The 12,644-nt window shown below is 39.3% G+C and overlaps 1 protein-coding gene across 14 annotated transcripts in view; it reads right to left on the bottom strand.

The window, feature by feature from the left end:
• Positions 1-12,644, bottom strand: part of nfixb (nuclear factor I/Xb) — a 97,633-nt gene that overhangs the window by 59,939 nt on the left and 25,050 nt on the right. For 12 of the 14 annotated variants that reach the window (XM_048992349.1, XM_048992346.1, XM_048992345.1 and 9 more), the window contains one exon: positions 37-568. In XM_048992349.1, coding sequence (XP_048848306.1) covers positions 37-568 — 532 coding nt within the window. Of the gene's footprint in view, positions 1-36; positions 569-1,408; positions 2,131-2,922; positions 3,728-12,644 lie in introns of those variants that run through there. The other 2 variants (XM_048992340.1, XM_048992343.1) reach the window with 2 other exon arrangements.

The following is a 12,644-nucleotide window of genomic DNA, read 5'->3' on the forward strand; positions in this document are numbered from 1 at the left end:
GCTGGTGTAGGGAGGCACTGGGGCCCTGCCGCTCACCTGGCGAGTGGACGAAGTAGGCCAGGTAGAGGTCCAACTCCTTGACGGAGACTCCGATGTGGTGAGGCTGCACACACAGGCCATGGTTGGAGCACTGGGGTGACTTGACAAGCCGCTCACCATCCGTGCTCTCCAGAGGACTGCCCTTGAAGAGGATCACCATCACCAGGTCCAGCCGCCACACCTTGTCGGCCTGCCGCAGGCAGTCGATGCGCCGGATCTTGCCCTTCTGGTCGGGGTTGGACAGCACGCAGCATGGCGGCTTTTTGCCCGTGACGGTCAGCACGAAATCCTCGCGGAACTCGGGCCGGATGTCCTTGCGCAGCTTGGCCAGCAGCCGGGATGCCCACTTCTGCTTGACCTCGGCCTTCTCGCTCAGCAGCTCGTCCTTGACCGCGCGCTCCTCGTCCTTGGTCATCCGTTTCTCATGCTTCTTGAAGTACTTGCGCTTGCGCGCCTGCAGGTTGAACCAGGTGTAGGCGAAGGCACGCACATGCGGCAGGAGGGCCTCGATGAAGGGGTGGAACTCATCCTGCGGTATGGAGAGAGACAGACCAAACTTATGGAGGGTTCCCAAAATAAGTACTGAGAAAATATGACCTCATGTTAAATTAGCACAAAAAAGAAAAGCAAAAAAAAAGCAAAAGGAAATAAGGTGCAAATAATGGCACAATAATGCAACATAGAAAAAGATGCCCTATATCCAGAGAGAGTGAATACATTGTAACGACCCACAGAAACAAGAAAATGAATCCCAAATATAGCAAATACAAAACATTCGCTATTTAAGTTCAAAGGCTGTATATACTTGTATTTATAAATTTAAAATATGGAATTTATATCCTAACAATTACTATAATTAGACTGTAAAGTGTCTCAAAACAAAACACATTTTACTCGAAAGAAATAAATGAACAAAAATAAAATCAGCATAAAAATTAATTATTAAAATTTAAGACTTTCTCAAATTCTACATTTTGTCGTTGCGAAAGAAAATTAAAGACTTCAAAATTTAAGGATTGCAAAATGTATGAGCAAATAAAGATGACAGAGAGTAACGCGTTTCAAATTGCGCACGGTGGCCCTATGTGATGCCCGCTGTAGAGTCCGCTCAACTACCCCACAGTACACTGACTCCTCAGCGGCCAAACTCCGAGGCACCATCACACTGCCACAGCCGCCACGCCACGGCCCACGCTCGCCAAGATAGCCGCCGCTAACCCCACAGCGAGTGTAAGCTGTGGATAAACCATCTTTCACTCTTTGGACATCACCTCCATCATTTTCTGCAGCTTAATCCATCTGCATAAATTTTTAAATGCACAGAGAAAAACAAAAGCAGCACGAAAAATATCAGGCAGCCTGTAGTTACCATTTTGCACTCTCATCATAAATTCGGCCCGACGATTGTGAGAAAAGTATCCTGCACCAGATACTAGCTGTATCCCCAGCTCACGAGCAACCGGGGAGGAAAGTCAGCATTGAAAAGCCAAACGTTTAAAAAGATTTATAAGTGGCAAAAAAGCAGGAAGCACTCAATTCAATTGTCCATGGAAATGAGAATTAAAAGTAAAAAAAAAAATAAAAAAAATAAAAAAAACTCGGGAGGGGGTACAGCACACCACCAGAAAAGATCACTGGTGGTGGCACGGGTGGAGATTTTTTTTTTTTTTTTTTTTTTTTTTTTTTTAAGAGAGAGGAAAAAAAGAAAAAAAAGCTGATGTCAAGTGCCAGTGAAGAAACAACTTGGAGAAAGAGGAAAAAGAAGACAAAAACAATCACCAAAAATAAACCCGCTTCTTTTGCGGTTTCCAAATTAAAAAAAATAAAAGCTAAATAAAGACAGAAAAAAAATCCTTGGCAAAGCAATAAGTGGTATTGGTGTTTGCTCGGAACTGTGGGCCCTGCATAAGACTTGAAGAAAGGGAGAGAGGGAGAGAAAGACGGATGGGGGGTGAGGAGAATATGGAAAAAAAAAAGGAGAGAACCGAATCAATGTTGGAAGAGCGCGTACGGCCGCTGGCAAACGAGAGTGCTGCTTCTTTTTCCCCCCTTTCCTCTCCAACTCTCTCTCTCTCTCGTCCTCTTCACGATCTTTCCCTAACCATTGCCTGAGCCTTTGCCAACGCGAGGAGGGCCCCACCTATTTGGCAACAAGACGCCTACAGCCCAGCCAATGCGTTAGCTTCAAGAGCTGAAAGGGAGGGAAGAGAGAGGGGGAGGGGGGGGAGGTCGGTGGCGGAGAGAGGGAGAGTGTGTGTGGCGAGGGAGAGAGAGCGCTCTTGTGCGCCCGTGTGCGTTTGCGTCCATGCAAGGGACGCCATTTGGTACGGCAGCGGATGCTCCGTCAAAGCCTCGCAACTTCTTATTCATGGTATTGGCAAAGTTTGGGAGCACTTTCACACGCAGATCTGACACACCTCCATCACCGCTATATCCAACATGGCCACCGTCGCCGCAAACCACACGCACGGCACTGCTCCCCCCCACCCCCCATCCCCCCCCCCCCAATCACATGGCGCTGGCGCTACATTGCCTTGGCACAGAACGGCTTGAGAAAACACGGCCCCAAAATCCCACTAGACCCTCCAACCAGCAGCTGCTCCCGGATTTACCGCACGAACAAAGAGGAGGAAACAAATACCCCCCAATAAATACATCAGTATATGGTATATAGCCATTTAGAAACACATATACAAAGTTGGCATGAGACTGAGTGCCAGAGATGTTAAACGCATTTCACAGACAACGAATGCAGCCTGTAGGAGCATATCCATAATAAAAAATAATAATCCATCAAATAAACAAATGTATCCTTCAACGACAGCATACCTGCTGTTCTTTTCACCTGCACAGCAAAAAATAAACAAACAGAAAACGAATTACCTCACAGCCCTGATTCGTCCAGTTCCCCTGCATTCTGTTTATTTGTGCTCTCAGACCTGCAGGAAGTACATTCCTTTCCGTGGATTTTCTCTGCAACTCAGAAGCGTGAACAGGTCTCTTTCGCACCTGAGCTACGGTCCTTTCACTTGTGAGTGGTTCTCATTGTAAAAAACTAGGCCTTTGCAGCAAAGTCAGGTGAAGTGAGGAGGCACAATACTACAGGACCACACAAAGCAGGAAGCCAACCGCATCCATTTCATCCCAGGCCAAGACTACTACAAGCAAAGCCATACAAAACACACAAAGCGTTAGCCTAGGAAACTTCCTCCACACCAAGACTTTTAATTCAACATCCCAGTTCAGTGTTGTGACTTCTGTACAAACAAATGAGATCAAACTCAACTGGCAGAGTCATTTCAAGGCTTGGATAAACAACATGTTACATATAGGACTGTGTCTAGTGCCACTCTTGCACATGCCCTGGTGTCCTGCTCCGCTTCAGCGTAATAAAAGAGTCTCAAAGCTTTGCTATGCTATGGCTCATTAATTATCACAGTGCATTCATGGAACTATACTCCTCCTCGAACAAGCACCGAAATCCTAGAGCTGTCATCTTTCTTCTGTTCTTCTGTGGTGTGCCAGAGTGCCACCCAAAAATCATGTGTTTCCACCCCCAAAAAGATTTTGAGGCCTCACTGCTTACTGTAATATTACTGTGTGGAAAATGACACACACATACAATACTACCAACATATGTAACCATAGTAAAACGGGGCACTAGGAAGCCAAGAAGAAGCTGGACATACATCTTAAAATGGAAAAGTGAGAAGGTACACTACAGCAAGTGGCACGCGGCGAGAAATCCGCGACGGGACATTTGGCGGCGTCTGCCGGCAAGGCACTGCCACGGTTCCAGTCACTGGAGACAGCAGCACAAAGGCGAGAGGGTCCTCAAGATGGGACAGGAAATGAAAGCACCGCCATGCATCCGCTATGTGACACAAATGTCAACTCAAAGAAACATCCCTTATACTTCACGCCTGTTAGCCGGACTCCACCTGCTAGTAGTTTTTCATTATGCTACAGTTTTTCATATGCACTGTAATCAGAATTAAATTTTATATTTTATCCTGTTAAAAACATTTTAAATATTTGCCAATGCCTCCTCGACGTCCACTGAATCTGGTTCTATCTACTGCTCCATTCATTCAGGTCTACTTGCACTTTACTCTATAATTGACTGTAGCATTTTTTAACTACTTTTCTAAATGGCGGAATGACCAGTTTTAAATAATCTAGAAGAAAAGTTACATATCACAGACACACAAAAGGTATGTAATATATGTTAATATGAAAAAAATAAGATCTAGCTTTAATTTGAATCTATTGGTTAAGCAGGTGACCAAGGAGTCGGCTTTGCTTGCCATTATCTGTCCAGTGCTATTCAGCATTACTGCAAAACAATACCCCAGGTTTTATTCAAAAGAGCCATCTTATGCCAACAGGCCAGATCCTGAGCTAGGAGCTTTGTCTTGGCATGGGGTAAGCTCCTGCTCCTTCTTACCACATGCTCCCATTTTGAGCGGGACATACACACAGAAGACCATGGCGAGACTGACGTAGAGAAGAAGCTCTTGTCCAGAGGCAAATCTGACCTGCCATTCAGCCCTCTGACGATTTATAGGGCAAATAACAAAAAAGTCCAATAGTTCCCCTGTGCTTTATCTTTTTTTTTTTGCTAACAAACATTTTAGTAGAGTCCAGTAATTTAACACATTTTAATAACTAATAAAAGGTGCACAGAACGCACAATTGATTCCCACAAGAAACCATTCTTTAAATAATGGAACAGGCCACATATAACAACAACTCTGATAAGCTATTACAGGCATTTTTACAGGGTAGAGACTCTTGTACGGGGAAAAGCACCTTTAACTTACGGGTCTCCATGAAACACAAACGCCCATACATTAGTCGACAGAAGTTCTGTGAGAAACTGGCAAACGAAAAAGCAACTTGAGCGGAACGGCTACCTGTTCGTTAACATTTTTTTAATCAGAGCAGGGATTCATTCATTCCGAGCGCTCCTGTTTGTGCGGAGGTCTCTGCCAAGGGAGTGCGATGTTTGTGACGCGAGACGCAGCGAGACGAAAGCAGCACCGAGCCTCGCCAAGGATTTCAGCAGCAAGAAAATAAAAAACGCCGGAACCCGGAGAGCAAAAATAAAAAATGAGCTACGAGGAGACGACCGAGCGGCCGGCGGCCTCACGCCGATCCGTTGCAATCCCGCCGTCCTTTCTTCTTTGCACCGTGAAACCAAACCGACGAGTCCCAAGATGAAAGTCAGCAAATCTTGATCTGAGTAAATCCAGTATTCAAATACATCACAGTTACCTCCTTTATTAACACCATAAAACACTTAAAGAAAAATCCATTGACTTTAACAGACCTCTGACGACAGAAGTCTTCTAAAGCAGCAATTCCTATAAAGACTTATTTCTTCAATAGGAGTAGGCGATGGACAGTTCCTAGAGAAATGATTTATTACTATTTCTTTATAGTCTCAGTGATCTATAATTACAATTATTACCGCGTGCTTCAATATGAATTTAAATACATATAAACAGGACTAACGATTCATTCAGAAGACAGTGATATAAAAGGCAGCCGCAGTGGCAGCACGAAGTATGACTTCTGCCATTTCGGTTATAAATTGTGGCTACTGTGGATTTTGTTCTACACCACTGACTCATATTAATGTTACTAAAAGCACCAAAAAAGTCCCTGCATATAACTTCCAGAAGGAAAAAAGAAATGCAATACTTTTTTGTGCTTCTCTACCGAAATGAGGAACATTCATATTTACACCGCCAGTCGCAGCAGATCCACCCACCTGCAGGAGCACTACAAATAAAATACGGCAAGAACTATTTAAAACAAAATTCAGGATCTGACTATCGGCATTTTAGCCCACAGTCTCCTGTAAAAAAAAACTCATTGATACGGAGCCGCAAAATGTCATAGGAAAGACAATTTAGCGAGTAAGTTTATATGCGAAAGAATGTCTGGCACAATTTCTAAACCCATGGCAACCGGATCTCAGACGGGCCTGGAGAGCGGGGTCAGAGGGCTTGTGTGTGTCCTTCTGCCGCTATAGTGAAGGGCATACGTGGTCGTTGTACTAAGCAGCCAGATCCGACTCAGAGCAATGCAGGACAAGCCAAGCCTCGTTAGAAACATGTAGTCTGTGTGTTTGGGCCCTTAACTGGGCATACAACGAGTTTTTTTCCAATGGAAAACTGAGTACTTTAATACCTTTCTTTAAAAAGTAGTTGCTTCATCGGGGATGCAGGTTTGGTATTCAGAGAATTAATATACTGCAAATAACACACACATATAGATTACAGGAATAGGGATATAAAATCCCGAGGCATCACAAATTAACGATCTCCAACTTCGACCATATTTAGAAAAAAAACCTAATTAGAAAATGTTTTAATTCCAGACTTTCACAATTCACAATATCTTTCTGCATCCAAGTTAATTAAATACTGAATTATTATCTGGATTACTGTCCAACATAAAAAAGACAAATGAACAAATACTAAAAGGACGGCTGTGACGTAGGCTAAAGCTATTCAACTATTCAACGTTGTTAATGTCAATGTGCAAGTCAAAATATAGGCTAGGTCGAAAGAGACTTCGCTGCCAGCCAAAAGCACTTGATTTAATACACAGCCAGAAAATAAAACAATCGTACCTTAGTCAAACCATCCAAGAAGTGAACTGAAATACTGAAAACAGAGACCTGAAATAATTACACACAGAGAAAAATATATTTACCAGAGAGTAACTCTACCTGCATGAATTCAGATAAACTTCAAACCATAAGACATTCAGCAATAACAGATCAGTAACATTATTGCTTTACTCTTGACTAAAGAGATAGTAAAATATTCTTTTGTTGGGAATGAATTAGGACAGAATGCAGTGTTAAGATTAGGTTTGATAGTAAATAACAGTACTATTTTAAGGGAATTAACGTATTTGTTAAGACTCTGCATGGTTACGTGTAAAACCACCAAGTTAGACTGGGCAAGTGTAGGACCCCCACACTTGCTCTCAAGGATTAAATAAAAGGTGCGCCCCGGATTACACGGATAGGCTAAACACCCGACAACCACGTGTACTTTTTCATTTAATGAAAAAGTTTATCACGTGAGAGCAAAATCAATAAAACTTCAACCGTGTCACATCACAGAGAGACTGTTGTAAATTTAGTATCTATAACCCCGTTTATTGTGTTGTATTATTTCGTTATAAAAGCGCGTAGAGGGCGTATGTACAATACGACAACAATCATGCTTTAGAAAAACTCTCAAATCTTAAAAAAATCACGCAATTCTAATAAGCTTTAATGCATCTTAAATCTAGAAGAAATAAAGTTAAACGAAATGTAACAATTATTGAATAATTATTATATTTAGATTGTTTGGATTTATTTAAATGATTAAATAATAAAAAATTACAGGACATTTACAACTATATATTACATATTCTATTACAGAGTAATTAAGAAAATTAGCTACACCACAGAATCACTCAAATAACGGCAAATTGTATTATTTTAAGAATGCATATATCTTTGGTAAGAAAGTAGTTTTCTGTAACAATGACACTTTATATTTTTCCGGTAACTGCCTAGTTCAGGTCTTCAGTGACTAACAAAAAAATGCAACACGTTCGTAAAATTATTAGCGAGAGGTACATCTTTACACGAAGGCTAGGGGTTTTCTTTGTTTTATGATTACCTGGCACTAAAGCGGCGTTAACACCATATGTATTTAGTCTTTAATCCTGACTACCAAAGACAGAATCTATTTGCTATTTACGGGACAGAAAGAATAAAATATTAACAAATTAAAAGAACAAAAAGTGACTGAAGTTAATTATTTGGGGACCAAAAACAATGTAACCAAAAGTTATGCATGCAACAGTAACACAAAAAGGTACATGAAGGAAATGCCTCCATAGGGACCCAGGAAAGGTAGAGTTCACCCCCTTTATACCCTCAACTAAAGAAACAACTTGAATTAAAATTCGATGTGTGGTTTCATTTTTGTTAGAACATTTTCATCTTATTTCAAACTTAAAAATAAGCCAAGAATCTGCGCCAAGCAGTTAAATACAGATACGCCGCTGGGCCGAATAATAAAGAACGTTCTCCAACTTTTATATGTGCCACGTATTAAACTTGTGAAGCCACTCAAAAGAATATTTAATATTTTTTAGAGAACATAATACAACACAGGAATACAGCTTAAATACATAAATGTAAATGATTCCGTTCACCCTGCCGAGTTACGTGGACAGAGAAAAGGAAGAAGCCAAAGCAAAAGTTCATGTGTGGGTTTTTACATTTTGTCTATTAAAAGTCTTTAAAAGGAAACTTCATACACATGTTTATTTTAAATGCAGAGTGTCCAATAAATTATACAGCTATTTTAGCAGTCTGCCATTATATTGTACATAGAATCAGTCATTAAAGGAATGAATGAATAAAAAACATAAAGTGTTGATATTATATTATATAAAAGGATATCACAGAAGATATAATGTTAGTTTAAATATGTTCAAAAAAGGATTAGTACATTTAAACCACGGGATCGAATACAATTTATATTGTATAACCTGGGCGTTTATGTATTTACGCATAGTAGCCTATTTGTTTTTTTGTTTTTTTTTTGTTTCATTTTTAAATAATTTTATAATCGTATGATTTTCGACATTACTGTTTTTTTAAAATACCCACATTAAATTAACTTACTATTAATATAATAAAATAGAAAGAGGGATACTATGTTTTATGTTGCGTTAACGTGCCTAAGGATTTCGTACGATTCATAAGTTGTAAACCTTCCACTATCATTTCGGTTCTTGGTGTTGCTCTTCGGTCATTATAGCGTGTTCTTTGAGAGTGTGTCGCATCAAAGGAAGAAGCACCACTGATGCAAAAGTCTTAAATTCTTTAAGAGCTGGCTACATGAATGCACGACACCCGATTGTGACATCTGCGTTGCTCTTATCACGCTTCTGTCGCGATTTTATAAACGTGGAAACCTGAACGCGCAATAAAAACTTACCAGTGACAATGCAACTACTCAGGCAAAAAAACAAAAAAAAAAAACAAAAAAACATAGACTTCAAATAACAAAAGTCAATGGTTGGTTATAGAAATATATTAATTTAGAGGAGACAGTAAATGGGAAAAGCTAACGGGTTTTTTAACAGAAAAAAGAACGCAATTGAAATTACCTGGCAAGTTATGTATAAGCAAAAACGGGGGGCACGGACAATAAGTACAGGTCAAAAGTGCTTTTCTTTTGTATTGAGTGCTAAATAAATTCCGCTCCAATGATAGACTATTGTAATGGGCCTCCTTCATAAATTAAGTGTGAATATGTGGCAAAACTCTTTAAAAATTCCATCACATAACATGACACGTAGGAAAGACAGACACAAAACTCAGTATATGAATATTCAAAAATATTATCCCGTGCCGTTTTAGATTCTTCAATTATAGCAAGTAACATAGCTGGGAAGAATCAAGATTTCTAACATTTTTTTAACAGTTTTTTACCTGCATTTTTGGACCATATTCCTAGATTTTTCAAAGAGGTGTTGACTGCTTGTCAGATAATGTAACCATTGTAAACGGTTCTCCTTCAATTGGCAATTCTCCAAATGTATTGAAAACTGCCATTGTGAAACCTCTCATTAAGGAAAGTACAATAGATCCTGCTGTGCTTAGCAATTTTGCACCTATATCAAATCTCCCTTTCCTTAGCATAAAAAAAGAATGTAACGTTTGGTTTTGAAACAAATATACACCATGGGCAGGCTTGAACTTCCAGTTTTGTCTTAGAATTAATTGTAATGATTAGACTGCCCCCATTAACATAGGAAATTACCTTACAGTAGTATTCCTACATTGTATGTGTCTCAGTTCATTTTGGTTTAAGCACTGTATTTAATATTGTAAAATTAAGTATGAATTGTCTCTATGACTCCATCAAAATTTCTAAACTGGTTTCACTCCTATTTTATTTGAATTGACCATAACTGAAAAAAGTGCTTCCCATGGTGTTTTGAGAAGGATTTTTTTCTAGATCTTGATTTCCACTATATGTACATCCATTTGACACAATTACATAAAACACATCACTGCCTTTTAAAGTTGTGCAGACAATAGCATATATGTTTAACCTGACACGGACTATAACGACATTGCACATTTAAAGGATTTAACTGACATGAAAGCTTGCTGATATATATATACTGTATTGGCCCAGAATTTTGTAATCGGAGGGTACGCACACCAGTGAGTGAGAAACGGCATTTCGGTTCTCATGTTTGTCTTGCACATATAATGTGAACTGACAATAAAATATTTTTGACTGTGACTTGAAAAGTATGCAGATGGACATGCAAAATGTGTGTGCCACATAGGTTATTGCGAATCCAGAGACGATGCTTAATTTTGAACTAAATTTCCAAGCAAAGGTATCTTATGCAAAAAAAAAAACAGATTTTGCGCTAACCACTATGCATTTTAGAATAGAGTAGTAGGTTTAGAATAGTATTGTACTGTACTTATCGTTTTTAGAAGTACTTATTAGTTTGGCACCTGGGTATGTTACAGATTGCTTGTCGGAATACACACCAAAAGCATTCTCTACTTCTGGCATCCTTCAAAGACCAAAAAGTCCATTATTAAACTGGCCAGGTGGTCTTTTATGCACTTAAGCTTTGGAATACATTAAAATAAAGAAATAGAGGAGCAAGCACTCCTCTGTTTTTCCAAAATAATCAGAATTCTGTCTCACGGTCTTAACTATTTTATTGCATATTTTATTGTGTTTGGTTGTCATCATATACATTGGTTTTAATATTATGTTAAGTTCTGTATACAGCAATTTGAGATCCAATCTGGTGCAAAAAATGTTGTGCTAAACAATATTATTATTATTATTATTATTATTATTATTATTATTATTAAGAATATTGTTATCATTATTATTATTATTATATTTTAGGAGTGTTTTCATAATGGAACCCATTTCACTTCTATAGTCACATACTACTACAAAGTACTTTAAACTTCAGTGCAGTAAAGTAAGGGTTACCCAGTCCTTGTCCTGTGAACCCACTGTGGATGCTGATTTTTGCTCCAGCCTTCCCATTCATTAATTAGGCGTGGCTGGACACTTACGGAATACTAATCTACGTGTTATATCTATTAGCTGTTAGAAGTTTCTCATTAGTCATAGAATTGTCGAAACACGTTTTCTTTCACCTTGATTAATTTGTACATCTCAAATAAAATATTAGTCTTATGAAGAATAATTATAGTTACTTTGTATTTATTCGATTTGTTTAACATTATATCTACTTAGTACTTTAAATTAATAACAACTGTTTGGAAACACACACACAACAAACTGCGCAATTTTCATGTTATTTTCAGTACGAACACGAAAAAAAAACGCCAGAGATTGACAAAAGCGTCAAGTCAAATCCAGGTCCAAAATCAACTGAAAACGAAGTTAAGCTTAATTACTGTAATTAAAGGCTCCCATTAACAAAAGCAGTGTACATAGCGGATTCTCTATGGCGGGTCTCGAGGAAGCCTAAGACATAGCGAACTATTGATTACTGCCACCTGTCGTTCATAGCAATGGTACTGAACATCGGGGGAAAAGACTTGCAGACATTCTCCCATCAAAAATGCAACATTTAAAGTTTCAAACACTTCGCACTTCTGTAATGATGATGGAAAGTCAATACATTACAGAATGCGTTTTAATTAGCGCCCTATTTACACCTGAAGCACACAGGGGATGTGACTTACAACCCAAACAATTGCTTCAGTAAAGCAATTAAGTGCGGCGAAAACGCCGCTGCCTCCGAAGACTGAATCTGGGTGTCCCTGCTTTCAAACAAATGAATGGGTTAACTATAATTGAGCAAGAGCAGCCTCAATCCCCCAGACATCGTTTACTGAGCGCGAACAATGTTTCAGCGGATAACGACCAGGCACCTCTTTCATTATTTCTTTACATAAAGTGTAATTGGAAACATTACCAATATATTTTTAAGAATCTTATGAGTGATTAAATCTTGTTTATAGGCGAATAAAACATGTCACAGACTCTCGTACCTTTGTACAGAAGCACTCTACAGTCAGCATTTACACTTGTCTTGTGGATTCGGAAATTAAAACAATAAACCGTTTGAATATTTTTTGTAACTATGCCAAAAAAAATCTATTTATTTTAAGTAGATGAAAAATAACTGCGTCCTACTGTCAGTATAGGTGAATAACAAGTGTGTCCTAAAATGTCCCTTTTTTGTTAATCCCCCCGTTATCACAAACCTGGTAACCAGGTACGCTGTCCATCTTGTGGCTATGTACGCTAACCTGAGTGCAGCGCCATCCTGTACGGCGAGGTCGAGTAGTTCCACCGTTTGCAATTGTCTTTACACCCAAATCTATAGCTGCCTACAGATCCATAGGTCAGACGAACTATTTTCCCGTAATGCACGGTTATGAGAACGCCTGTATTAACGCAAGTCCCACTTCATTAACGTGGCCTTTGTCCCGTTTGTATATTTGGGTCTGGGATGCCATACCTTTTGACGCACACTGACGTAGGCTAATA

Source organism: Brienomyrus brachyistius, chromosome 22 (assembly GCF_023856365.1).
Source record: "Brienomyrus brachyistius isolate T26 chromosome 22, BBRACH_0.4, whole genome shotgun sequence".
NCBI classification, from domain to species: domain Eukaryota; kingdom Metazoa; phylum Chordata; class Actinopteri; order Osteoglossiformes; family Mormyridae; genus Brienomyrus; species Brienomyrus brachyistius.